At 41.8% G+C, this 27612-nt stretch overlaps 2 protein-coding genes across 3 annotated transcripts in view; one reads left to right on the forward strand and one right to left on the reverse strand.

Moving 5' to 3' along the window:
• LOC125741733 (neuronal-specific septin-3-like) overlaps nucleotides 1-13045 on the forward strand; it is a 34051-nt gene extending 21006 nt beyond the window's left edge. For both annotated transcript variants that reach the window (XM_049013017.1, XM_049013016.1), the window contains exons 3-10: nucleotides 1936-2064; nucleotides 5581-5662; nucleotides 5799-5936; nucleotides 6466-6583; nucleotides 7529-7624; nucleotides 7866-7962; nucleotides 11265-11316; nucleotides 11941-13045. In XM_049013017.1, the coding sequence (XP_048868974.1) occupies nucleotides 1936-2064; nucleotides 5581-5662; nucleotides 5799-5936; nucleotides 6466-6583; nucleotides 7529-7624; nucleotides 7866-7962; nucleotides 11265-11316; nucleotides 11941-12079 (851 nt within the window). In that variant the 3' untranslated portion in view covers nucleotides 12080-13045. The remainder of the gene's footprint in view (nucleotides 1-1935; nucleotides 2065-5580; nucleotides 5663-5798; nucleotides 5937-6465; nucleotides 6584-7528; nucleotides 7625-7865; nucleotides 7963-11264; nucleotides 11317-11940) is intronic.
• Nucleotides 13046-14493: 1448 nt separating this feature from the next.
• On the reverse strand, nucleotides 14494-27508 carry LOC125741732 (F-box/LRR-repeat protein 16-like). The gene is made up of 6 exons (XM_049013015.1): nucleotides 27102-27508; nucleotides 23401-24054; nucleotides 18905-19413; nucleotides 18690-18774; nucleotides 18098-18161; nucleotides 14494-17891 (listed from the first exon to the last, which is right to left on the reverse strand). The coding sequence occupies exons 2-6, from the start codon at nucleotides 24046-24048 to the stop codon at nucleotides 17743-17745; spliced, it is 1455 nt and encodes a 484-aa protein (XP_048868972.1). The 5' UTR covers nucleotides 24049-24054; nucleotides 27102-27508; the 3' UTR covers nucleotides 14494-17742.
• Between the last annotated feature and the right edge of the window lie 104 nt (nucleotides 27509-27612).

A 27612-nucleotide genomic window follows, 5' to 3' on the forward strand; every position in this document is an offset into this window, starting at 1 on the left:
AAACAGAATAACTCTGCCGGTGATTAGCTCTGGTTTAGTTCTGCCAAGGAGGTTCTTCATCATTTTGTTTTAATGTGCAAAAGCCCTTTATAATAAATCTATGAAAATACAATTAAAGTGAACTGGGGACTGGGTTGCCCTTAGCGACAAATTGTTTGATAAATTCAATGTGACCATTGCAGTTTTACTTGGACAAAAACCTATACAAAATTCATTGATTGGGGAAAAAAAGAACCTCGCAATAAATTTCACATGTATCATCATGAAGAAGTGGCCCTAGGCGCTGGGGGTAAGCGGGTAGAAGATGGATGGATGGATGGATGGATGGACAGATGGACGGATGGATGGATGGATGAATCATTGTGAAGAACTGAATGAATGAACAATAGTTTATTATATTCATCAATTACTTGAAAAATGAAACTGTAACAACTGAATGTCGACAAAGCAATGATTTTCTTATATTTAACATGTACAACACAGGGATGATATATGGCGGTCAATAATAGTCTTGGGACACTTGTTTAATTCGATAAAAATTTTGCCAATTTTTTGTTTTCATAACAAAAGTACATTGACAAGCAGTGCTTAACGTATCAGCACATATCCTCCGCACAGACATTTTCTTAATATTAAGTGTCTCTATTCTTCTGTTCTTGCCATTTTACTATTAATTGCTATTGTGGTCATTGGCTCCCATTGGCATTCCAAACACAAATGTTTGGTGCTTTTTTATTATTTCAAAGGTGTTACTAATTACAAAGCACCCAATGATGCTTGTCAATAAACTTTTTTAACTCAGAACAACTTTTTTAGAACAATAATTTTGGTTTCAGTACATTAGTACTTGAAATGTGATATATTTTTTGTAGGGGCGGCATGGTGGTGCAGTGGTTAGCACTGTTGCCTCACACCTCTGGAACCCAGGTTCGAGTCTCCGCCTGGGTCACATGTGTGTGGAGTTTGCATGTTCTCCCCATGTCGTCGTGGGGTTTCCTCCAGGTGCTCCGGTTACCCCCCCCACAGTCCAAAAACATGCTCAGGCTAATTGGACTTGCTAATTTCCCATAGGAATGCATGTGTGTGAGTGTGCCCCATTGTCATTGGATTGGCTGGCCCCCCATCCTGGGTTGTTCCCAGCCTTGTGCCCATTTCTTCCGGGATAGGCTCTGGACCTCCCGTGACCCAGTAGGATAAGTGGTTTGGAAAATGGATGGATGGATTTTTTGTAAACAAATGAATGAAGTAATGATTTTTGTTATAAAACCAGTAAATCTGCAATATTTTTACAAGCAAGCATCCAAAGACTTTCTGTCAGTACTCTGTGTGTGTGTGTGTGTGTGGGGGGGGGGGGGGGGGGGGTAATAGTTGCGTAGTTGGTAAAGTTCATTTTAACACTAGACCAATTTTGTAGCAGAACTTCATTGTGCTTTTCAGTGCATTGTGTATGTGATGTTTTACCTCTTCTGATAATTTACAGCAATAACAAACGTCTGTTTTATACCTTAATACTGTATATGGGGTGGAATAACCTGATAATGTTACAGATGGGGAAATAGTTTTGGATGATTTAGGAATCATTGTTCATTGCCTCAGATTTTTCCATATATTCATAAGAAACTGAAGAATGTTCATAGAGACTATTTTTACATACCGATTTCTGGGATCACTTGCCTGTGCAGCTCTGGTCCTGTATCTGCTTGCCTTTGCTGGTCTTCGGTTTGTGTGATTGTCAGTTGCCAGGTGAATAGTTCTACTTCATTTGTTTACCAAGCAAGCTTGCTAAATCAGATGTCTGCACTATGCAATCCATACCTAGAGAATCTGTGAAAGATGACAGTGTAGAAAGACCCTTAATATTGAATGAGGTATTCTCAGTTCAGGCATTTTGAAAAGCAGCATTGACCTTCTCTGTCTCATGATCTCCTCTTCTAGGTCAGAGTGGTCTTGGAAAGTCAACCCTTATGAACACATTGTTCAAGTCCAAAGTCAGTCGAAAGTCCTGCACCCCAGACTATGAGGAAAAAATCCAGAAGACTGTCCATTTGCAGTCTGTCAGCCATGGTAAGTCCTACTGGTTTTTGGTATAAACACATATTCGTTTGTCACAAATTTTTGAGAACATCACTTATGTTATATTTGGGTTAGTACCTCTAAGCAAGTCGCATTGAGATTCACATAAGCCTTTTATATTATGTCGTGAGATAGCTAAGTATGAGCTTGGTAAATAGCAGATTTCGTATATATTGTAATAAATGCCCTTTGGTAAAAAAAAAATTATAATAATCTTCCGTGCAAAAGGACTAAATAGAACTACAAATTAAACAGACTGTGGTTTTCCACTACTACAAATGAAATTTGTAGAAGATTATTCATTTATTTTTAATTCTATAAAAGGTTTGAACAAAGAAAGGATGACAAAAAGCCTCTTTTGTTGCAATAATTGTCTCTGAATGAAAGATTTGTGTCACTGCAGTTAGGGCTGGTGTTACAGGTAAATGCAACATAAAAATGCCCTGCACCGATGCTGAGGGTTCGCATTTCAATCTGCAGGATGAAAAGCAGCAACCACTGCCGAGAGTGACGTTCTCAGCCCGACTGTCCTTCACTTACACAGACTTACAGACACAAACACCTCCTCTCTGCCTCACTTTTGGCTGAGTTTTGGCTGGTTGTGAGGGATGTTTATCATTTCTGTCAGCTGATTTTAACGTATTAACATATCAATATAAATATTAACACATGAAAAGCCATCAGCTAAAACTATTTTGGTACCAAGGTGTTTTTTGTCCTCTCCATATTGCTCAAAATATGGGTGTTTGACATGGAAATCCATGAGCATGCCCGGAGGAAATTTTTACTGTTCAAAGCTTGCCATTCTACTGCTTGGAAAGACAAAATTGTGATCCTTATTTCAGCCTCATTTTAGTTTCTATTTTGGCGAATATGTTTCTCTTAAAATTCACTAGAGGAAATAAAGTAGGTATAGTTGAGCCAGAGGACAGGAGTCATACTTGAGACTAACAAGATATCTTGACATAAGTGAGATATATTGAAGCCAAAAGATCCACACACGGAAAACTGGGGCAGACACTCAAACCCTGATCTCTAGAGGTATGAGGCAACCACAATAACCACTGTGCCACCTTGCTGTCCCCACAAAACTGCACATGATACACAGGGTCCAGGCACTTCAGCAACTATGGCCAAATATGGCCTTGAATTTGAGGATAAAGAGAAAATTGACAAACTACAAAAGGAAAAACTTCCATCCATCCATCCATTTTCCAAACTGCTTATCCTACTGGGTCGCGGGGGGTCTGGAGCCTATCCCGGAAGCAATGGGCACGAGGCAGGGAACAACCCCGGATGGGGGGCCAGCCCATCGCAGGGCACACTCACACACACATTCACTCACACATGCACACCTACGGGCAATTCAGTAACTCCAATCAGCCTCAGCATGTCTTTTGACTGTGGGGGGAAACCGGAGTACCTGGAGGAAACCCCACGACGACATGGGGAGAACATGCAAACTCCACACACATGTGACCCAGGCGGAGACTCGAACCCGGGTCCCAGAGCCGTGAGGCGACAGTGCTAACCACTGCACCACCATGCCGCCCCAAAGGAAAAACTTGTACTACTAAATGTTGTGGCAGCAGTACATATACTAATTGAAGCAGTATCACAAAGCGGAGGGAAAAGCACGTTCTCACAGAGAAAAACAGACAAACACAGACAGAGAACAGTGACTGAACAAGAAGCACAGGCCTAAGACATGCTAATAAACATGACTAACAGAGGAGCAAACACAAGGCAGTTGTGGCTGGTTAACAAGAGGGCAGGAACACGAGGTACGATTAACGCGCTTCAGAGAAGGAAAACGCTCTGAAGCAAACAAACAGGCAGGGCTGGACGTCACAAGCAGTAGTCGAAGTACCAGAAATTTAAATATTTAAAGCAATATACCACCAGTGTTTATTTTTGCTGCACAAACCAGCACAAGCAAACGGACGTAATTCTATTATTTTATGGCCATATGGATGCCAAATTCATGCAGGTGTTTGAATCTGGCTGGGATGAAAATAGACTGGTTTCATAAAGAGAGATCTCTGATTTCTGAGATCAGAATGAAGCTCAAAAGTTGAGAGTATCTGAGCACTATTTTGGATCTTGATGAGATCTCTTTTGAAACTTAACGGAAGGCTGATATGTGATTTTGTGTGTCTGTTTTCTGGAGAGAGACAGGAGAACTAAGCCATAGTCTCGTTTTGGTTCCACAAAGATTTCATAGTTGTCTCGGAGATATAAATGAAAAAGTTTTGAGATCTCTTCCGATTTTCTCTTCTTCTAGGCGGATTTCATTTGACATGGTCCACCTCCTTAGATACACAACCTTGACATGAATTTTATGTTCCACATGTACCCTATCTCAACCAACACCTTTCGACTGACTATTATCATTCCATTTTTCAAGGACTGAAAAACACTACTTCTAAAACTTAAGAAAGCAGAAGTGATCAACTTTCCACTGAAACAGAAGGAAGGCCACTGGTATGATACACGAAGAGGTCAAGACAAGAGCTTTATTCTTTAAACCTTAGTACAAAGTAACCCTGGATTGTAGCACAAATATGCAGCTACTTCCCATACAGCCAGGATGAATGATAACTGTTTTCACTCCTGACCTACCATCAAGTTCAATTACAAAAGGGCAGGAAGACTTCCAACTATCAGCAGGATGTAGCTAGAAATTCGGGGGACCCTGACAAAATGTCACATTGAACCTTGTCGGTAAATAATTCTTACCAGGTCCCTGAAATTATATTTTTTGGTCCCTGTAAAGTGGCGGCCCCCCCTGAATCTGCCAGGGTCTCCGTGTCACTCTGATGCCCCTGACCATTAGACCAAACTTTCAGGAACCAAAATATTTTTTCATGTAGGGTAAACATTTTATCTACAAGCAAATCTTGTTTTTTGTTTAGGGAAAGATTATTCAAGATGGTTTTGCATCGGGCAGGCGATAACCTTTTATCATAGAATTTTACGTGTATCATTTTTCCAATTGCTGCAGTCAACTTTCTGGCAGTTAATTTACTTCTAAGATGACTGACAGTCATCCGGAGCATGGATCATGAGAAAAGAAATCGATCAGAAGTAGATATGCAATTTTAACAAGGGGATGTGAACCTCTGCATAACTCTGGCTTCCTCTATTTTGAATTTGCTCTTAGTTGTGATTCGCTTAAAGGGCAAATTTACCAGGAGTCACTTTCAATATATTTACAGAACACACTCATTTCTCAGAGCAAAAATTTGAATACAAATTGGCCTTTGCATGCTTGTTGCCAGTGGCGGAACAAAACATGAATTTTATCTTAAACTCTAAATAGAGCTCATCCAATATACATATAGATCCATCCATCCCTTTTCTATAGCCACCTATCCAGGGACATGGTTAGTCTGGGCTAAGGCAACATATTGAAACTCTAGTATAGTGAGATTGCCATCTAGTGGTCTGTTACTTACAAAGTATCCCTACCTTCACTCAGCTCTTTTTTTTCTATTTTCTCACAAGTGATTGAAGAGAAAGGGGTGAAGATGAAGCTGACTGTGATTGACACCCCAGGTTTTGGAGATCAGATTAACAATGACAACTGGTGAGTGGGGGAGCATCTGAAAATGATGTAGCGGTTAACTGACTGTAGGAGGTGTGAATGTCCTTCTGTTGCAATATATGTGTAATTCCTCGCTAGACAGGAAGTGATCCCATATATGTCCTCAATTTCACCTCAGCTGGGAGCCTATAGTGAAGTACATCAATGAGCAGTATGAGAAGTACCTGAGGGAAGAGCTTAGCATCAACAGGAAGAGGAGAATCCCAGACACCCGGGTCCACTGCTGCGTTTACTTCCTGCCGCCCACCGGCCACTGGTACTCTCTTACCCTTGTGTGCATGTTTCTTTGGCACGAGTTTAGGAGCAGCATGCTTCTTCTGCCACCATGTGACCACATGCCCTCACCGTGTCATGGATGTCTATGGCTCCGGAATCTTTCTTTGGCCCCGGCTCATCAGTACTTCCGCTTCGTATGTTCATTTGTATCCCAGCATGTTGGTCTAGCGGTTTAAGACCTTGAAATTTATGGAAAGGTAGACGTCTCTGGGCCACGTGCCGTCGAATGGGTTTTAAGAGGGAGGAGCTGCCCATTGACAGATACTGGCATGACCTGGCTCTCCTGTTGATGGTGTGGTACCTTTAAAGGTTGTCTTCTGGTGGCAGTCTTCTTCACCACTGATAAATCTCTGTTATTTTTGCATTTTCCTAGCAGGCGGAGGGCATGATGGTATCTGTTCTCTGCATTCTGGTGTTCTTTTGGCGTGTAGGACTCATGCTGTGTCAGCACACTGACCTACAACCCTGGCATTTATTTATTTATTTGTTTGTTTGTTTGTTTGTTTTAGTTTACGACCCATAGATATTGAGTTCATGAAGCGGCTCGGCGAAATTGTCAGCATTGTCCCTGTCATCGCCAAGGCCGACACATTAACCATCGAGGAACGACAGGAGTTCAGGAAGAAGGTGAGATGTTTCAGGGGACTGAGCTGGCCACTGGTTTTTACTGCTGCTGATGATATTCATAATTCATCCACCCATCTCCTAACTGCATATCCCAGTCAGGGTCCTGGGGGCGCCTATCCTGGACAGCAGAGGTGGAAAGTTCTGGTACTGAAAGTACTAATCCAGACCGAGATTTTGTTTCAACCAACCAGTTGAGTACTCTGTGAATGTAACTCTTTATACGCAGCTGGTTGGTTGAAAGAAAATCGTGGTCTGGATTTGTTTTGTTGTTCTACCTCAAGGGTTGGGTACACCCTGGATAGGGTGCCAGTCCATTCAGTCCTTGAAAAGCACTATACAAATTAAAATGATTATTATTATTATTGTAATTGTTATTTTTACTATTATATGATATTGATGGTGATGGTAACAATGGTGTCAGTTAATAGGGTTAAGATCGGTGTGTTAATAAACAATAGATCAATGGGGTATAATGTAAGTCTGTGGAGACACATAATCATTGCGATTACCGATCATGTAAATCTTAAATAAATAAATCTTAAGAAATACTTCTTCCATTTCCAATTAGACAGCTGTCGTGGAGCAGTGTTCAGTTAATCAGCACATCATCTTGCTTTTCTGTGACCCTCAGACAGTTAGCAATCTGCTACATAAGACGCAAAGTCATACTGAGGATACACCAAGAACAACCAGAGTCCTTTTCTCTCATAAAAATGTGATTCCATTAGGGATGAACAGTTTTATTTCGCAATACATTTGCATCAACATGTAACAAATGTTCAGCTTGAATAATGTGATTAATAGAAGCGTATTAACTTCATTACCTGCCAGTTACCCTATGCATACTGTATATAAATCAACATGCCTGTGAAGCTGATTTTCGGTCCATGTGAACATGTGACAACATCGCTCTAAATCTGTTGACCTTGTATTGCATCACTGCAGATCCAGCATGACCTACAAGCCAACGAAATCAGAGTATATCCACAGAAAGAGTACGATGAAGATGCAGAGGACAGGATACTGAACGATAAAATTAGGGTAAAATTTTGAATCTGAATTTTTGTATTATTTTGTTATCTTCATCAAAGAAGCTATGTTTTATACGATGCGAGAGACTTGTTTTTATAACGTGTTTTGTATTCAAGTGAACTTTCTTCAGTTATGAATTATTGTCTTAATGCTAACAGTTTACCAGTGTTACTTTAACAGAACAGTGAAAGATGATTCGATTGCTAATGGCCCTCTGCAGTCTATTTATTGTGTTGCATATTACCTGCAGGAAAAAATCCCCTTTGCAGTAGTGGGAACAGACAGAGAACATCAGGTGAATGGAAATAAAGTCCTGGGGAGGAAAACTAAATGGGGCATCGTAGAAGGTAAGTGTAGCAGATGGGAACCTGGGACCCACCACCGTCTGTAGCATCACAGAGTGATTGTGAGGGATTGCCAATATAGGCAGGGGCAGATTAATGAACAGGCTTGCCTAGGTTGCAGCGTAGGAACCCCGAATGATCATGGGGCCCCTACTGGCTGTCAAATTTTTTTATATACTTATTTTTTAGGCATGATTCGTTATTGGTCGTTTATTTGTTTGCAAGTTGGTGATTGGTTAAACCTGAACGGCAAGGCCAATTCTAAACATATCTCTTTTTTTACCGTTATGTGTATTCTGGTATGTATAATCTGTGTCCTATATGGAATCAGTGATCAGTGAGTTTTATGCCAGGAAAGCATGGAGGAACACATTCTAATAGAGTGATGCCTGCAGTTCACAAACACAATCCATTCCAGGAAATTGGTCATGAACCAATTTTTATGCGAACCACGGCAATTTTTCCCATAGGAAAGCATTGAAATTTGATTAATTCGTTCACAAACCTACTGAATAAAAATTATTAATTTTCTGGTTTTTATAGTAGAAACTTTAAAGAAAAACACAATATAGCATGGCGACGGGCATCGTGGGAGCAGAGAGAGACATGGAGACTTGTTTGCCGGGGAAATCACGCTCTGTCTTAGCAGTCCTTAACCATCGTATTGTTGTTATTGTTAATGTTAATGGTTGCATATCCCTATTGCCGCGCGTGTGTTTGCCCGTGTCTTGTGTGTACCCGGTCCGATCCTCGCGTGTATTTAGCGTGTCTAAATCTTCCACCTTCTGTGCATCTTGCAGTTCGGCGTCTGACAACCTTGTTTTTCCCGTCTGTGTATTTGGGATCGGTGCTCGTTGGGTGCCTGTTGTGGTCCTTCTATTTATAATTGCACGTGGGGCATGCTGGGATATGCGCCCCGCCTGTGCTACACTAGTATAAAAAAAGGAATCTGGTCGGAGAATCTATTCGTTGACCAAATTTTTGGTCGCGAACCAAATGCTATCTATGTTAAATGTTTCTTGACTGCACACTGTAGATGCAGCTGAAACGCACTGGATCACAGTGTAATGTTTTAAAGTTGCCGTTCTTGAGAGACCTTTATTCAGTGAGATCTCTGTTAATTGTTAATTGTTGTATCTTTTGGGGGAGTGGGGGGCAGAAGAGGAGCCTGCAGAAGGTGCAGCCAAGGGGCCCCTGAACTGCTTAATCTGCCACTGACCATAGGGACCCTCCCATTCTCACAGGGCAGATAGTACTATGGGTTCTTCTTGTATTGTGAAGTTCTCCGTTTTCATCAGTAGTACCCATCCATGCTCCAGGGGTGCCAGATAAATGCCCCGATCCTGTGCTTGGACCGCAATTTTCATTCTCATCTGTATCTATGTTTGTATGCGTCTCAGAGCAGAATAAAATGAGATAGTGAGAAGAGGCGTTCAGATGTGCCAGTACTCATACTTGTGCAAGTGGCAAATAAAGAATCATGTGATCAGCTGAGCCTTAGGATATTTAATCATTTCTAGGATGTAGCACTAGTATATATACCTCCAAAAGCCCCATTTCCAAGGTCATATGGACAAGAATGTAGCAAGCTTTCCATATTATGCGAAAGCCACTAGTTCAATGGTATTGCAAGGCTGACTAATGGTGTAGTTAGACAGCTGTAGGACAGGGCAAGCTACTGTCAGCTGTATATCAAGCAAGGAACAGGCCTAGAATCAGTCTGAGTACAACGGCAAGGACTGGGAGGATCAGGATGTACTGGGGAGGACAATGCTTTGATTTGAGAAATCTGACAGAAAATCTAATACAGTTTCTAGTTTTGTGAGCAGGGCTTCACTTAACTACACAGGCCCCCACAGTCAGTGGACTAGGTTCCCTTGGGACATCTCCAAGCCCTGAAATACACCATGCAGTCTGATACACTTTCTGGTGTGATGCTGAGCAGACTTGGTCTTACCTTAAGGCCTGTGAACTTCACACCCTCAAAGGAGCCGTGAGAAGCTTCTCCTATTCCTCCTCCTCATGTGACTGCCCGTCAGCTCGGTGGAGCAGCACCTCTGCCCAGCCAAGATCACTCCAGGCAGAACAACACTATGTCAAGATAACACAGATGGCGACCACCCAGACCCAGCCCACCTAACTAAAAGCATATGCCCTTCAAATCCCCCTTGTCCTATAAAGAAGATTGAGGTGTATTCTCCACAATACCCCAGCTTGGTACCACAGGAAAGACAAGTCAGCTGTATTCTGGGTTTAGTGGAGGCGGCTGGCAGGGACGTACGTGGAAGTTTTTGCAGGCGGAAGAAGTCAAACACAAGGACTATAAATACACTGGCGGGTTTGTGCACTTTTATAAATATTGTATTTCACCACATCTTCATATACAGAACTTGTTTATTGTGGATAAATATGTCTAAACTGAGATGCAGCTATACTTGTATGGTCATACTGTATATCCATTATGTAATTTTCCACCTACCGCATCCAGGGTAATTTATTGCTTTACAGTCATTTAACTATTTGTTGCATTGTGTTTTGTGATTTGATGTCTGATGCTTCTTTTAGAGTTTAGAGCTGTTACTGACATAAACAGATCTCACTGTTTCTTTCTAAACCCGCATGTAGCTACATCAGGTTACCATAAGAGCATACAGTATGCGTAACGTTCAGTTGTGTTTTCTCAGCCTCTCATGTAAAAGGCGGAGGGTGTGGGGCACTCAACAGGTGCTAATTGCAAAAAAGGGCTATGATACTTCAAGGTGACCTAATAGATGCGATTGTGCTGATACTCATGAACTGATAGTTGAGTGTTCTGGGCAATCTTCTAAAGTGATAATCCCCTAGATCTCACTGGAGAACATGAATATTAACCAGTTTTGCACATTAGCATAGCTTTTAGAGAAAGGTTGCACTTTCCCTGACAGGACACAGAACTTTGATGATTTTAGTGCATCAACTTATATGCATATTGAAATTTGTAAGTTATAAAAAATCACTTTGAATGAAAGCTAATGTACAATTGCTGAATCTTTACTGAGGCCAGCAGCCTTTAGACCTTTATTACTTTGCCAGCCGTGCAGAAAGACATGCTCTTCTGAAATGTTTGCTAGCCTGCTCTGGCTAGCTTTCAGATCTCCGTGCTTGTTTTCTGAAAGCTGGTCCTTCATGCTTTCTGTTTGTAGACATTGAGCCAGCGGTGTTCATTTACAAGCTAGCATTTAAAAGTGCTCCTTATATCATGTTTTGATCCTCTGAGGAACGTGTTTGCTTGTATTAACGCCTGAACAAAACTCTTGGTTTTGCAGTTGAAAACGTAGCACACTGCGAGTTCACCAACTTCAGAGATCTGCTGATCAGGTGAGAGAGCCAAGTAACGACATCGGCCTGTTAAGTCGTCACTGCTGCACCCTCCCTAAGTAAATGAAAAGTCCCTTCAGGTGTCTCAGCTGCGGATATGCAGGCTTGTATCGTGCCTCTCTCTCTCTCTCTCTCTCTCTCTCTCTCGCCGCTCCTGTCTCATTTCCTCTGAATTACCACCATGAACTGAAAACACAGAGCGGCACCAAAGATGCAGAGTGACACCGGCCCAACACACCACTGGCCCCCTTTCAAATGACAGCGATGGCTTCGTCACGCTCCTCTTTGTTCCTCCCGTCTTAGTATGAAGCCACCAGCAGCTCATCTTACACCTTTTCGCTGAGGTCCCCCGAAAGAACAACTTACCCTTCTGCTGATAAAGCAATACCCATTCCACAGGCTCTAAACTGAGAAAACATCACGTACAGGAATCAGGGGATAAATTCATTCGGCAGAAAGCTATTTTCAGCTATGTTGAGTGTCAAGGTTTTGAAGTGCTGAAGTGTTGATGATAACGTTCATGATTATTTATGGGAGCCAGGGAGTATAGAGACAGATTTTCAGTTCATCGCTCTAGTTTATGCTGCCCCTTCATCCTAGTTCTATTTGTTCTATTTTCTACAGATCCCACCTGCAAGACTTAAAGGATGTTACTCATAACATCCATTACGAGACCTACAGAGTCAGGAAGCTTAACGATAGCAATGTGAACGGTCTGGGACTTTCGTGTTTGAGCATCACCACGGGAGAAATTGTCCTCTGACAGAGGAGTCAGCGAATGAGCGGCAGCGCTACACTCACGCCTCTTCATGGCCTCGTCTGTAGTGCTCTCAAGTTACAAAGAAATAAATAAGATTTGTGGGTTTTTTTGGAAGGGGGGGGGCAGGGGCATTAGTGCTGTGATATGTATTTCTGTCTCCGGTTAATCTGCATGTTCCGTAGCCTTGGAAACGGAGCAGTGCCTATGTTTACAAGAAGCACAGTGATATGTCAGCGAGAAAGGCCACACGTCCAAACCAAAGCAGCGGCCTCGTCCTAAGGCGCGGTCCCCAGAGGGTCACTCAGCATGGGCCTTTGAATCATTAACGGTGTGTGACATGTGACGCTTTCTGACTACGGATAAAACAAGCAGTGCCAGTCAGCTCTTAAATCTGGAATCATGCTATTATAGTGCATCGCATTCTGGCATCTTCACTGTACTTTTTCTGTACTTCTTAATATCCCTTGCAAAAATTCCGATGGTTCTCTGTCGCTGGCCAGTTTTAGATGGTGTGTGTTTAGCAGTGCCAAAATCTTCGTAAGCTGTGATCTCGTGTTTTAATTTTTTACGCTTATTCAAAATTAAAAAGGAGTCTACAGGGAAAAGTAAGCTATAGGATGGTAACTGTTTGTTGAGATTAGTCATATGCATTAAATGCTGGTCAACTCTGTTATGCAAAATAATAAGGCCCCTTGAAGTTCTGGAACTTTTTATTACTTTGTAAGAGGTTGACTATATCTTTTTCTATAAAAATGCTCACTAGTGACGTTTTGCAAGGATATTCAGATACTAATAATAATTGTTAATATTTTTATCCTAAATATGACTACTTTTAAATCTCTTTTGTACAGACAATTTTTATTTGCCTACTTGTCTCTGGTTTTTAATTGTATTAACATCTCAAATGTGATATATATGCCTTACCGTTAAATAACAATATGCATATAAAACAAAGAATGCTTGATTAAAGTAGTCTGTGTAATTCCTAATAACAGCTACAAAATCTCATACATAAAATGTGCATTAAAGATGATATTATATTTGGGGAAAATAGGACAACCCAAGGTGACGGTTCACAGTATCTGTGTTGCCTTTCATATTTGGGGGCTTTTGGGGGCTATTTCTATCCATCCATTTTCAATACCTACTTGTGCTACACAAGGTCGTGGGGGTCCAAAGCCTATCCCAGAAGCTACAGGCGAATATCCCAGGATGGGGCACCAACTCATCGCAGTGCACACACTGCATGCAGTGGCTGGTTCTTCAGTATTGGAAACACACAATAAGACTTGATAATGAATATGCAATATAATGTCTAGGAATCTATTGATTGTATCAGGACATATAGGTAGCATTACTTTGATAATAAATACCATGCATCTCCCATGGGGTTTATCCAGCACAAAGTGGATATTGGTTACTTGTTATGAACCAAATCTGTCTTTAGACTAAATTATAAATATTAAAGATGATGTGCCAGGTAGATGATATACTGTTATGCTGCTCCAACAAGCATTCAGACAGGTGGTATGAGAAGCAGAAGATACTCTGGAGCTCAGCTGTCCTGCCAAACCTGACCAAGAGAATCCACCGTTTGATGACAGCTTTCAGGAAAATTTGTACAAAAGGTTTACAAAATAGAGGTTCCTTCTCTAGGTCATTGAAGAAATCCTCATGTTTAATAAACTGCAACTGTTACCCTACTTTTTTGGTTACTGTTTTAGGCATCCAGTATTTTGTTTGGCATCAGACAATCATGTCATAAATAACTCTAGGCCTGCTCAGAAATATGGTGAGAGGTCTACTGTCTGGGCTGTTTTGCATCCATATGTCCTGCAGTGATTAATATAGATAAGACAGAATATTTTGGCATGAATTCTTATTCTGTCCACCAAGATCAAAAGTTTAGCGTGACCTTAAAATGAGGCAATAATCCCAAAAACAAATCTAAAAGAATTGACCACAGAATCCACCTTACGAATCTGCTCTCTCCGTTTATGGACCCGACTCTTATTTGTGCTTTAAACATAAATAAGTGAAAACTAAAGATCAGAATGACATAGAAAAAGTACACGAGAAGTTAATAAGTTTGAGTTCTTTGGGATGAACTGAAGGGGGACTCATTTTCTGCTTACAAATTTCACACATACCCCGTATATTGAAATGTCTGTAGGTTATTAAAAACCCATGTTTAAAACCCGACCTTATTTTCAGATTTGATAATATATGTCATGTCTACCATCCTTTGGTTCTTGCACATATATATAAACAATCAGCAGAAATTCTTAAAACAATATGAACTTGTTTTGATTTACAGTCCTGTCATTTTCAGTGGTCAGGTTCCTGTACTATTATGTTAAATCATGTTAACAAAACTATAACATGATGATTAAGTCAAACAGCTGTTCAGCCCCCTGTGAATTCAATGACATTTTTAATTCAATGTTGTCAATTACAAGCAGTTTTCCAATGTAACAATAAGCATCAGTACAACGGAGGTGCACTTTCACTTTCACTTTTAATTCAAGTGCAGTGATGTCAACAAATGCAGGTTTAAAGTTGCAAGCTACAGTCGCTCTTCCTTTTCTCATTTGACCATCACAGACCAAAACAGAATCTTCCAGAATGAAATAAATAAATAAAGTCCTCAGAAAGCTCTTAATATAATAACCAGACTGAATTTCCTGTGGAATCGTGTAATCATTTGAAATGTCTACGCATCTATTAATAGAATGTATGTTTCCAAAAAAGTATCAGGACATTAATGCAAAAAATCAAAAACAGGAAAAACAAGTTAAACTTGGGCTTTGAACAAACCTCGGCCAAATGGTTATGCATCCTGCCACACGGTCACTACTGTTAAATAGGTACATTAAACTAGGAACTTGGCTAGTTTGGTTTGAAAACACGAGGTAATGGGCTCCATCGTATTGGTCTCCTTCTATGCATTAAAAAACCTGATGACCAGTTGCATGGGTGACACTGCTCAGTCTGCTATGCCGAGGTCAGGCTCTGTGCAGTAGCAGGATCATTGCTCCGTGTCACTAGCTGCTCTTCCACCAATCTAGCACGAGCGTTACCGTGGCGCCTGGTCGCTAAGCGGCCTGAGCGCAGGTGTCAGGAAAGCTAAGTTTACAGCGGCCATCTGGGCCCCCTCCAGGGGGCGTGACGGATCGACCTCGCCATCGCCCCGCGTCTCGCCGCTTGGGAACGGCGCTGTTACACAAATATTTAAGTAAGCTGTGATTTTAAACATTTCTGATTCAGCGACGCAGTGCAGCCAGTTCAGTGCGGTTAGCAGATGGCTAAGCGGGAGCGTAAATGTAGGGTGCAAGCCCAACAAACAGCTGAAATGATACTTCGAAAACACTTCCGTCCCTTGCCCCCAACCCAAAACATACTCCTGCCTGACAGGCCCTTTCGCTGAATAAATATATAAATAAATACAACAAAAAAATATTTTTACACTCAGGTACACAGGAAAAATAAATAAAAAGGAATACAGAAGCATGAAGTATTATGTGAAGCCACACTGGCCTTGATTAAGAACAGAGAATGTAGAAAGTGTTACAAGCCAGTGGAATCCACTTAGTCCATCGTTTTTCTTTTTTTAGACATCCCCATCTGCATGGACTGCTTTACAGATATGTAACTGCAACAAATCCTATTTCATTTAAACTCTCTACTAGACTCGTAGAAAACAAAAAAATTAAAAAATTTAAATCGAGGAGATCCAAAATGACGGGTCTCCATACGGCTGGACCTCCGGTGACATAACCTGAGGCCTTATATCTTGATTTGCTGTATCGACTATTGAGAAGAAATCCATCTTTGTTTAGACTGAAGACAAAATAAGACAGGTTTCCACTCTGTGTTTACTCATGGTGACCTCAGCTCTTAGAAATACATTAGCTTTTAGCTCACAGATGGTTCAGCTTCCCTTATATTCCTTTCCTTGAATAAACTTGCTGATTATCAATCAGCCTAATACATATGCAGAGATGACTAACACATGGTTATTTTAATAACTGAGAATCTCTTCTAATAGGACTTTCTGGTGTGAACATGGATGTTAAGGAGCAGCTTTACCCAAAATAATATCATGCTGGAAAATAAAGGAACGAAATGCTTTCAAAATCCTGACCGTATGTATTTATTTTGATTTTAAGACTGATTGTGGGCTCCGTGGAGAGCCACTGTTTGTTTCCAACAGAGCCTCTTGTGCTCTTAATGCCACTGTGCGTCCCCTGACAATGGGCACTGCACAGGAGGTCAGGTGTAAACAGAGAGGAGCTCACTGGACAGGCGAGTCTCTCAATGACAGCAGGAGAACACAAAGGCAAGGAGGCGGGGTATGTGGATGGTGTCCGGAACGCTGCCCCCACCCCGAGATATGTCAGAAATGTCAACATTCAGAATAAAATGGGGAGGGGGGGGAGATGGAGAGCAAAACCACATTTCAGCCCTCGGAGTGCTTGGGAGGAATGGCAATGTGGCCTGTCTGCACTGGACGGGGTTCTCCATTTCACAAACACCGCTTCTTTTTATAACCTCTTGGGTTTCAATTACGAAGGTAATTTTTCAAACAAGAAAATAAACAGTTTTGACCGTTCGGCTCCCTTCCACCAGCTAACAGCAGCACACCCTGTATATTTCGGGGGAATCAGCTCCCACGATACTAAGGTGCTTCCTGCATGACTTTCGCATTACAGCTGACAGAGCACGTCCGTTCCTTAACTCGCTGTGGTCGACGTCGAGTGCTACGCACCACTATCAAGAAATAACCAAGAATGTGCAATATCGCGACAGCTGGCTTTCATACTCACTGGCTTTGGCAGCCCTGTGATGTAGCTGAACATCAGTCATTAGTGCTATATGACTACAAACATGGATGTACATAAAGTATACGTCTTAATATCCAAGTTGGCCTTATTATGCTTATACAAGTACATTCCTTTATGACCACGAATAAGGGTAAGTATGGAGCGACTCTCTTCCATCTTCTGCAGCACAACAACCTCATAATGAGGCCACTGTGAAGACTGCAGTACCTTCTACCAACAGCTCGTTGCCTGCCAGAGCTACTTCTCTTATTGTCCCACTAATCAAAATATAACCTCGAAAAAATATATATCTAAAAAAAAATACATAGTGACAAGAAGTGATTTAAGCGTGCAGCTCGGAGGGACGAAGGCGAAAGCGACTATTCTTCATTCTACTGGTCTTGTAGAAGACATAGAAATGAGGGGGGGGGGCTCCCCTTTACTCTCACCCCTTTCCCTGGGCTCCGAGTCCTGGGACAGGAGGCGGCAGGACGAAACTGGATGCGCTTTTTATTAGTCGATAAAACACAGAATGTCACACCAAAGCGGCTTCGCTGTTTTCATGAAACATGATGCGTTTGAACACTGTTAGTGTGATTGAATGTGTGCGTCAATCTGCCTTAACTTATTACCGTTCCTTTTCCTTTTGGGTCTCCGAAATCGCCAAGCCTTCACTTTCGTACGTTCCATCGGCACATATGTTTCGTTTTCATCTCTCGTCTTCTCCTCATCTGTGTCACTTGCTTTTTTCCCCTTGGGTGGATAAAGACGGTTTCGGTCGGCCTTCATGTTTAAACTGAATGAGACTGTCCTGGTGATGCGTAGTGCTGCTGTTCACTCTCACTACTCGATGACCATGCAGTGGGGCAGGTGCTGAGAGTAGTACTTGAAGAGCTCAGTGGTGGCCCCGGGACAGTTGGTGAGTTCTAGCTCTTCCAGGTCCTGCAGCTGAATGAGGCCGGATAGCCCGGTAGTGGTCAACAAGGGGCAACCTACAACAAACAAATTAAAATTCGAGTTTACTCTGTTTGTGACCCTGAACCGGACAAACAGATAACTCCATGGTTCTAAAATACCAAGCAATGCTTAACCAAACCTCTTTGCGCAAAAACATTGGACACAAAAAGAGAATGATGGATGCCATTTTATTACGAATAACTTAGGGCAGACTAAGTAAAATGAATCAATTTTAATGTACCTGCAAGGGATAGCAGACGTAGGCTCTTCATAGCAAAGAGATGCTGTAAACCAAAATCCTGCACCTGAAAGAAAGGCCATAGAGTGAGACATCAACAAGATTCAAGATTTATTTGACATGCATACAGATGCATACATTATACAGACACAACTGGCAATGACATGCAGATCTGGTTACACTGGTTTATATATATATATATATATATATATATATATATATATATATATATATATATATATATATATATATACACACACACACACACACACACACACACACACACACACACTCTCTCTATCGGTCCATCAATCCTTTTTCTGAACCCACTTGTCAAACTGAGGGTCATGGGGGTTCCAGAGCCCATCCCAGAGGGGCAAGGCAGGGAACAACCTAAGATGGGCCACCAACTCATTGCAGACACTCACACACCTTTCACACCTATGGGAAATTGTGCAACTCCAATTCACCTTCAGTTCAGCATGTATCGGGAATGTGCTGTACTATGTATAGCATCCTAAATTGTTGTTATTCTTCCATGCGTCAAAGACAGCTACCCTCATCCCACTGGTAATTAAAGCTATGCTCATCTTACCTGGCAACACCACCTCAAGTAGAGACTGCGTAGGGATGACATTGTGGACAGGTATCCCAAACCCGTGTCAGTGATCCGCACACAACTGCAAGAGGAAGTAGCAGCGGAGGTTAGGAAACACAGCCACGCACTGCCTAGACCTCAGGGGGTCCTCGGTAATCACTGACTTCACAGGGATTTCGCTGTTGCCATCTGTGAGAGGACGGCACACTCACCGGTCCAGCACCAGCTCCTCCAGCTTGTGAAGGTCACAGGCGATGTACTCCAGTGCCATGTCAGTGATACGAGGACACCAGGATAGGTCCAAGCTGCGGAGCTTGCGCAGGTTCTCGGCCACCAGCTCCACGCCGTCGTCGGTGATCTTGGAGCAGCCAGAGAGGCTCAGTGCCGTCAGGTTGGGCAGGCTGTGGACCATGTTGACCACACCATGGTTGGTGATCTCCCAGCAGGAGTGCAAGCGCAGCGTGCGGGTGGTGTGGCCCTGCTTGGCCGTGAAGTAGGCCATGGCCGTGTCGGTCACGTGGTACGCCTGCAGGCTCAGCTCCGACAGGTTGGGCAGCAACTGTGAGATGGCGGCGATGGCGTCGTCCGCCACGTTGATGCAGTCGCTGACGCTCAAGGAGGTCAAACGTGCGTTCAAGCTGGACCACAAGCCGGCCTCAGTGAAGTCGTTACAGCCCGACAGCTCCAGGTGTACGAGACCCTGCATCTGCTCCAGCATCACCTGCAGGAGGAAAAAGGGTGATTTGTAACACACCGTCACCATTTATACATAAACTGTATATAATACACCTTGTTCACATTGACTTTATCTCTGAAGAAAAATCGTTTATAGTTTTCCCTACTAATCCGGCATTACAACCCTCCTTCATGTCTCTCTACAAGGCTACCTGTATCTCCACAGGACAACTTGTAACTCCATAGGGCTTCCTGTAACTCTACACGGCTACCTGTGTCTCCACAGTGCTACATGCAACTCCAAAAGGCTACCTGTATCTCCACAGGACAACTTGTAACTCCATAGGGCTTCCTGTAACTCTACGAGGCTACCTGCATCTCCACAGGAATAGCTGTATCTCCACAGGGTTTCCTGTAACTCTACAAGGCTACCTGTGTCTCCACAGTGCTTCATGCAACTCCAAAAGGCTACCTGTAACTCCACAGGACTACCTGTAACTCCACAGGATTATAAGTAATGCAGATGTATCAATGACAGAGCCAGCTGGAGTCATAACAGAGTTCAATGGTACAGTCAATGACACCAAAACCACTGCTGGTAAACTTGATAAAAAATACAATAAGTGACATACTCCAAAATCTAAGAGGAGGGACAGTTTTAAAATGTCTGCTAAAACTTACTTCAGAATGTTTGATTTTAAAGTACATTTATTAAGACCAGTCGATTTCAATCAACCACCTGGAATGTCGGGAAGGAGGAGCGCTTCACCTCCATTATGATCTGTCAGCAGGCCAAAAAGATATGCAGCTCATATAAATGGGACCTTCCTCATCATCTCTTTCATCCTGGAAACTACTTCCTCAAAAAAGTCTTTAAATGCAGGACCTGCATGCCATCCAAATAGATGTTAGTAAGACTCTCGCTCTGCACTCTACATTGATTGAGTTACTCTCGCCTCATCGCTCATTCCTCACCCCCTTTTATCAGCATCTGTCCCTGTAGGATTCAGAGCTTTTACTTTACTTTAATTCGATCTGCTACATTATTATGTATATTGTCTGCATTACACTTAATACTCAAAGTACAGACAGGGGAACACATATATTATTTTGATTATATTTCACATAATGATTAAACTCTCAATACCAAGGTGCTTTCTTAGTAGAGATATATCTTTGTTTCTTTCAGATTTTAATATAAATCTATTTCTTGTAAAACCAAAAGTTGCGGTACCTAAACTAGATAGAAACCCCGAAACTCTGAGACCTCAAATCTTAGCCTGACTCTCTCAAACAGAGGCGGAGCCTCCCTGAAAGTCTGGGTAAACATCATAAAAATTGTGTCAGTCAAGTGCAGACGTTTCACCCGTTTCTACGCCTCCTTGAACCATTGGATAGGGAGAGTGAATTGATTCAATTCTGAGCCTTAGACACTGATACACGATTGGTGCTTTTCACAGAGCAGGTGCACTTGATTCTGACTGGTGATTGGTTAATTTGATTCATTTTCTTCCTGTGTGTCCTAGATAATGCCTGATATGACCGCACTGGAAAGGCCTCCACCAAGAATTTTGATTCCATTTTAGCTGAATTCCACATCAGCCACAATCGTATGTTTGTTTGCTTTCTTTTGGTGAAACTGTGTGATTCTCTCTACGTGAATCGTGACCTATATCTCCTTTTCATTGCTTATATTTGTTTCAGTACCCTGATATTGTAATATGTAGTGACTGTTTTCCTCCAGGATCTTAGCACATTTTTATTATTATCTGTCAAAGTAAATAGGGCAGCAATCTCATTCATTTCTTTTGTTCATTCCGGATATATACAGTAGCAAGAAATCTTTAACTAATCAAAAAATAAAGATAAAATATAAATACAAATGTTAAAAAAAGAACTAAAATGCAATTTAATTTTACACAGTCTGGCTATAATTATATAGGTAAATATATTATATATAACTAAATAGAATTAGCAGGATCCAAAGTGTGAAAATGAATGTTGTCACTTAAGTTATTTTTTCTAAGGATTATTCGTTATCATAACAAGCACACTGATGACAGAATGAAAACATCATTAAAACGAACAAATGAGAGGAAATTCGGCTGCATTGTGCAGATTAAGTCGGTGCCAGTGTCGCTCAGGCTGGCAGCGTTTGTCGCCCGTTTTTAATTATTTGTTTCTAATTTGTGTAGGTAGCCGACAGACGCCCCGCGCTGAGGGTGCCCCCAAAGACATGCTCTCACCTACAGCGTTTCGGCTTTATGGATCTCATTACTCCCATTGCTGAGCTCTCATGAAATCAATGGAAAAGAGACATTTTCTTGTACACTCTTAGTAAAGCAGAATTTCAGTTTAAGATTTGATATCTCACATATGCTACAATGAACACTGTCACATAAGGGAATCGATGGCCATTTTTCTGCCTAACATGAGATGTCTGACCAGCCTTGAACTCGTGTTTTCTGTTGATCATTCATACAAATCAAGTTTTTTTTCCCCCCATGTCTTAGTTTCCTATCAAAAATGTAGTCACCATTTATTGTCTTGCCATTATTACTATTTGCTCCATCAGCTCTGAAGACATTTCGGCTGTAGTTATTGACTAACATCCCAGAATAAGTTGGCTTTAAGACAGAATCTACAGAAGGAGCAGGCAGACAATAGACAGACAGACAGACAGAGAGAGAGAGATTAAATGTGCACCAATTTCTCCTAACTGAATTATATAACAGTAGGAGTTTAAAGGATTGTGGTTTTATTCTATATACTTAGTTCATCAAATTACTGTGGTCACAAAACGCTGCTATAACAGCTGTACAACAGCACTACATCGATTACTTTTTATGTAGACTGTCTCTCAGTATATCTTTACGTGCAATTAGTTTTAACAGGAGCTGAAGTGTGTAATGTTTGCTGGTACATGTGCAGTTAATGTATTTTAAGGGATTTGTTTCATTGTAGTCCTGTCCTTTGAATACATTTACAAGTTTTCCACAAAAATCCTAGATTGGAGCATAAATATTCATTGAGAGTACTCCAGTTTACTTTCAAATACCTGTTAAATTGTGGGCTACCTATAATTTACATTGCAAAAAAATACTGTTTATTAGAAACATTTAATTCATATGACTAAAAAAGTTCAGTCGTCAAACATCGAATACCTTACTTCAGAATTGCAGGCAAATTTTCTACAGACAGACCCTCTGGCTCTTTGTATGTGAAGTGATTGATTGCTTGGTACTAGATATTATCCAGTATTTTTGTATTAGCTGAACAACAGGTGACATATATATGTAGTTATTAAGTAATAAGTGCATCTCTGAATTCTAATCTGCATGTAAACTCTGCAATCCTTTGTATACTGCACAAACAAATGCTCCAAACTGTTGCTTGCAAGCCATAAAATAAACAGCCAAATGTTAGGTACTGAAAGCTAGTTTAACTGTGAAAATGGGCTAAACCTTGAATCTAACAGCTACGTGCCAACAGGAATTTCACTTCAATTTCCACAGTTAAACCAGACCACAGTCTCTGTTTCTGTGACTGAATGAGTTCACAGGATATACGGCGATGGCAGAAGCTTTGTGGTTTTCACCTCTGCTTTTGTCAAATTCATCCGCACCCAGAAATAACTAGTGAACCCTTACAATAGCAGAGAAGTACTGCATTGCTCACTGTTACTAAATTAACTCCATTAAAGTCACTATGCCCTTTGGAATAAGCATTAAGAATAACTGAAAGCTGAAATAACCTGACAGAAAAAATAAGCATTCTAATATTTCTTTCACTGCCACTTTTCCTTCATCAAAACGAATGTAATATTACTATCATTACAGACCGGAAGGATCAGAATGAGCACAGACACCCAATTAAGACCATTACACTGCAAATGGTTGACTTTAGCCATAGAGCAGCCTTTCAAAATACTTTTGCTGGCTAGATTAAACTTTGCAATACCCCGTGAGAAGTATAACCCCTACTCATGTGGACACAAAACAATGACAAAACAATGTAAAGCATGTGTAATTACCTCCAAACCTGCATCGGTGATCGTGGATCTCTTGAGACTGACCGACTTGACCCCCTTTTTCGATAGGGGGTAGTTGTCGATGAACTCGCAAATGTCCAAGTCGGAGACACCGACCAGGCAGAAAGCCTGGAAGCCCCTCAGAGCAAATCCCTGCAGGCTGACGAACTCCTTCTCCCCATTGGGTAGCAGATTGTAGAGTTCCTTAGCGTGGAGCACAGGAGTGATGGCATCCCAGAACTTGGGCTGATACAGCACTTTCCTCCAGGTCTTGCACACCTGGGCCAGAATGCACTTCTCGGCCGTGGTGAAGTAGCAGAGCAGCCGGTTCAGCACCTTCTCATCCAGCACCAGCTGCCTCTCCAGGGAAGACATGGACAGCTGTTGGTGAGACAGGTGATCGGCGGCGGCGTTCGAATCGGAGCCCAGCAGGGAGGCCGCCGACGGAAGGGGCTCCATGTAATATGGCAGAGTCGGGGGAAGCAGGATGGTGGGCACGGAGGATGATTGGCACAGGCGGTTCTTGGCAGCCGGCGTCCCTTTGGTGATGCTGGCAGAGCCTAGGCCGTTAGCCTGAGGCGGCAGTTTCACCATGCCGTTCCTCGGCACGCAGGGGGACTTCAGGTCGTTGGGGGTGGACATCTTAAGCATTTATAGCTGACGGACAAAGAATACGGCAAGCACATAAGCAACCTGTAGTACACTGAAGACGAAGGGCACAGCTGGCCGCTCTAGTGAGGTCATTCATTACTACATCCATCCGTCCACCCATTTTCCAAACCGCTTATCCTACTGGGTCGCGGGGGGTCCGGAGCCTATCCCGGAAGCAATGGGCACGAGGCAGGGAACAACCCAGGATGGGGGGCCAGCCCACCGCAGCATTCATCACTACATATACTGAATATTGAGCAATAATTTTGATCCAAAATGCTGCCGAAAGTGATTGAAAACAAATCACTTACCAACGCAAATATCACGTTAAACTGAAAGAAAAAACAAATGGCTGAATCACACTGACTCACAGGTGACAGTAAGACTGATGGCCAATATACCAAACTGCCTGTAGAGCAACTTTAATGGTATCTGTGAAAAATATCAATTAAACTATTGTAAGTTACTGCAAAAACTGTATGTATTTGAAGACAAAGGGCTTTCTTTTAGCTAGCTCTAAAGCCACAAACACTTACTTAACATTATTTATGATGAAATTAAGGCTGCCAGTCTAGCCCTAAATACATGTGTTTCAGTAATTTAACATCATTAACACTTAGATTTAATGCAAAACGAATACGTTAAAATGGTTAAAAACAACCAACGTCTTGGGAGGCACAGGCCTCGCTCATCCTGGGTTGTGGTTTCGGTACTCCACCAGTTGCTCTGGGTGGGAACAGTTTGATGTTCTGTTCGTTTTTGCACCAGATTTCCTCAAGAAGCGGACTGATGTCTCGGTATTGCCGATCATGGGTGTGTGTGTCCTGCAATGGCCTGGTGTCTGTGGTGTTTTGTCCTAGGATAGGCTCACTGTTACCCTGTACTAGATGAACAGTTTGGAAAGTAGCTCGGTATAGTTACATAACAGCCACTGTTACACCCCTATAGCTAAAATGTATCATCAGACACCAAAATCGTTATTTATGATATATAACTATCTAACAACCAGCTGTAGCGTTAACATCGTACCTATCAATTATCATGTCTGTTTACTGTCGCCATCCTTTATCTTTCAGTGCAGAATTAATATTTAATAAAGGCTTAGAAACATTAATTGCTAACAGATGTAGAAAACAATACTGCCTCTTACATCACACTTCAAAGGGAACATATGTTTTTCAAAATAAGTGGGGGTAGTTTAAATAATATATAATATAAAGTTGAATTTAATTTAGATGGTTATTGGCAATGCAAATGGTGTATTTATAATGCATATAAAACCAGATACTGAAATTAGAAATATTTAACGTAATAGCTAACAAATCTCCCTGCTTCAGTCTTTGTACATGGTTCGGTAAATTCTCATGTTCTCTGACATATTTACGCTAGTAGTATTAATAATGCCTGCTGATTTTCAGTAATACAAATATTACACACACACACACACACACACATTGTCATCCATTCTTGGTCTATGCTGGATGACTGCATGACTATCCAGCAGGCAGACACTGCACCTTCAGGGCATTTTGTGCTCTTGCTTAGTCTCCTGCTACTTACCTCTTTATTGCTCAGATTATTCATGGGGGACAGAGGGTTGTAGATAGTAGGAGTTAGTTATGGGGAACCTTCTCTGTTACGGTAAGTAGAGCCATATTGATATGCTGTTTTACAAAGGTAGGAAAAGTAGCATCGCATATTACGTGCAGGGTAAAGGCAGTGAATGTTGACACAGACATGTTCCATGGATCAGCAGTACAAATGGGCACAGAAATGTCTTCTGGTGACATCTGGGTGTGAAATTTTCCTGGATATGAAGGAGTCAATTCACTTTTCAAAGAAAGGCCATGCAGCTTCTGTAGGACTGGCGATATATTCTCTGCAGTTAAAACATATATGTATTTGGGTGTAATTCCAATTTAATTGCATCCTATATGTAGGACTTATTTAGTACTGCGCCGATGATAAGGAACGATTTAAGCAAGCTGATATTAACGTGCACTAGGTAATAAAATTGGACTTCAGAAATATTTATATTTGCAAGTTATTTAGACCCCAATCCCCAGTACAGTTTACAGACACATTTCCAAATAAAAAGTATGACTGTAGTGCGTTATTTTACTGACAGCTGCAGTCTGATATTTCTAAGGGTGCGATCTAAACAATCCTAAGGCAATTACGTAAGAGTGGCCGAAGTTCCCGGAGTATAAGGGATCCTGTGTATCTTCTGCCTACTTAATTCATGAAAAATATTGAGTCAAAATAACAATAATTACAATAAGAAGGAAAATATTAAATTATTATTATGCAGTTTTTTTAGACAAATCTTCGCCTACAGTGTGTAAAGATGGTGAACTACGTCTCATAAAAACATTTTTTTCCGTTCCTAATTTGCTTACTACTTGGTAATGGTCCCTTTTCCCCCCTCTTTTCCGAGCCCACTTATCTTGCTAATTTGGGTCAAATCAAGCAATAATTAGAATATATGAGTGAAATAAATAACATTATGAGTATAGTTCAATATGGGCGCTTACATCACTTTTTCCATTGTTTATTTTTTCACGGCAGGCGTTATAAGTAATTTGCGACACGTCCTTTCTTGTAATATATTGGCTCTCTCAGCTAAATACAGGGAGCTCCAACGATTTAGCAGAAGAAAGCAGCATCCGTCGGAATACAAGCGAAAGAAAAATGCATTTTAGATTTATTAAAGACGCGTGTGTCATTATGATCGTTTACAGCAGTGCACCCCCCTCCCCCCGCCCCCATACCCTCCCCAAAAAAGCATCAGTGCATTAGAAGAGTACCTTAAACAAATGAAAATTAATATGGAAATACAGACATTGCACACAGGTATCAAATGAGAAGGCACCGCTGCGGCCGCTCGATACATTTGCAGCATCGGATCCCTTTGTTCGGCGTGCGTCAGTGCATACAGGAATCAAGCCCTTATGTCATGCAGCAGCCGCAGCCGTGCGAGGGATGAATGGCTGATCTCATGGAGCACGGAACAAAAATACATGCTCACGGTGCGCCTCCTGTGCTTTTCTTACCTTTAAACAATACCCCCGCCGCTTTCGGATGTCTCTTCGCGCTGTGTCTTTATCTCCTGCCCTGGGGTCGATCTGAAATCGCCATGTTATTACCTTCCATCGGGGATCGTTGGGAGATGTTATTCTGGATGTGGCGTGCCTGTCCTCCCAGCAAAATACGCAGAAATCAAGAATGGTGCGGGATATAGGCATACAACGGAATCGTAAACTATCGATCAAAGTGGATGATCCGTGGAAGAATTAGCTGTTTCAATCTCTAGCTGATATCACCGGTGTATTTATATCCTCGACTGATGCCCAAAAGGACTTAAAACACGATATCAACATCCCCATTGACAGCGGAACCCAGAACAGCCCACTCTTAAAGCTGTAGTATTGCTTTTTTCAGCCGTGAATGCCACAGCCGGTGACAGATATTTCAGGCGATCAAAGGCACTCCTACTCCTACTTGAACAAACCTTTATATAATTAGCATAAGACACGCCTATAAGCCTTCATTTTTTATTTCTGC

Source organism: Brienomyrus brachyistius, chromosome 5 (genome assembly GCF_023856365.1).
Source record: "Brienomyrus brachyistius isolate T26 chromosome 5, BBRACH_0.4, whole genome shotgun sequence".
Classification (NCBI taxonomy): Eukaryota; Metazoa; Chordata; class Actinopteri; order Osteoglossiformes; family Mormyridae; genus Brienomyrus; species Brienomyrus brachyistius.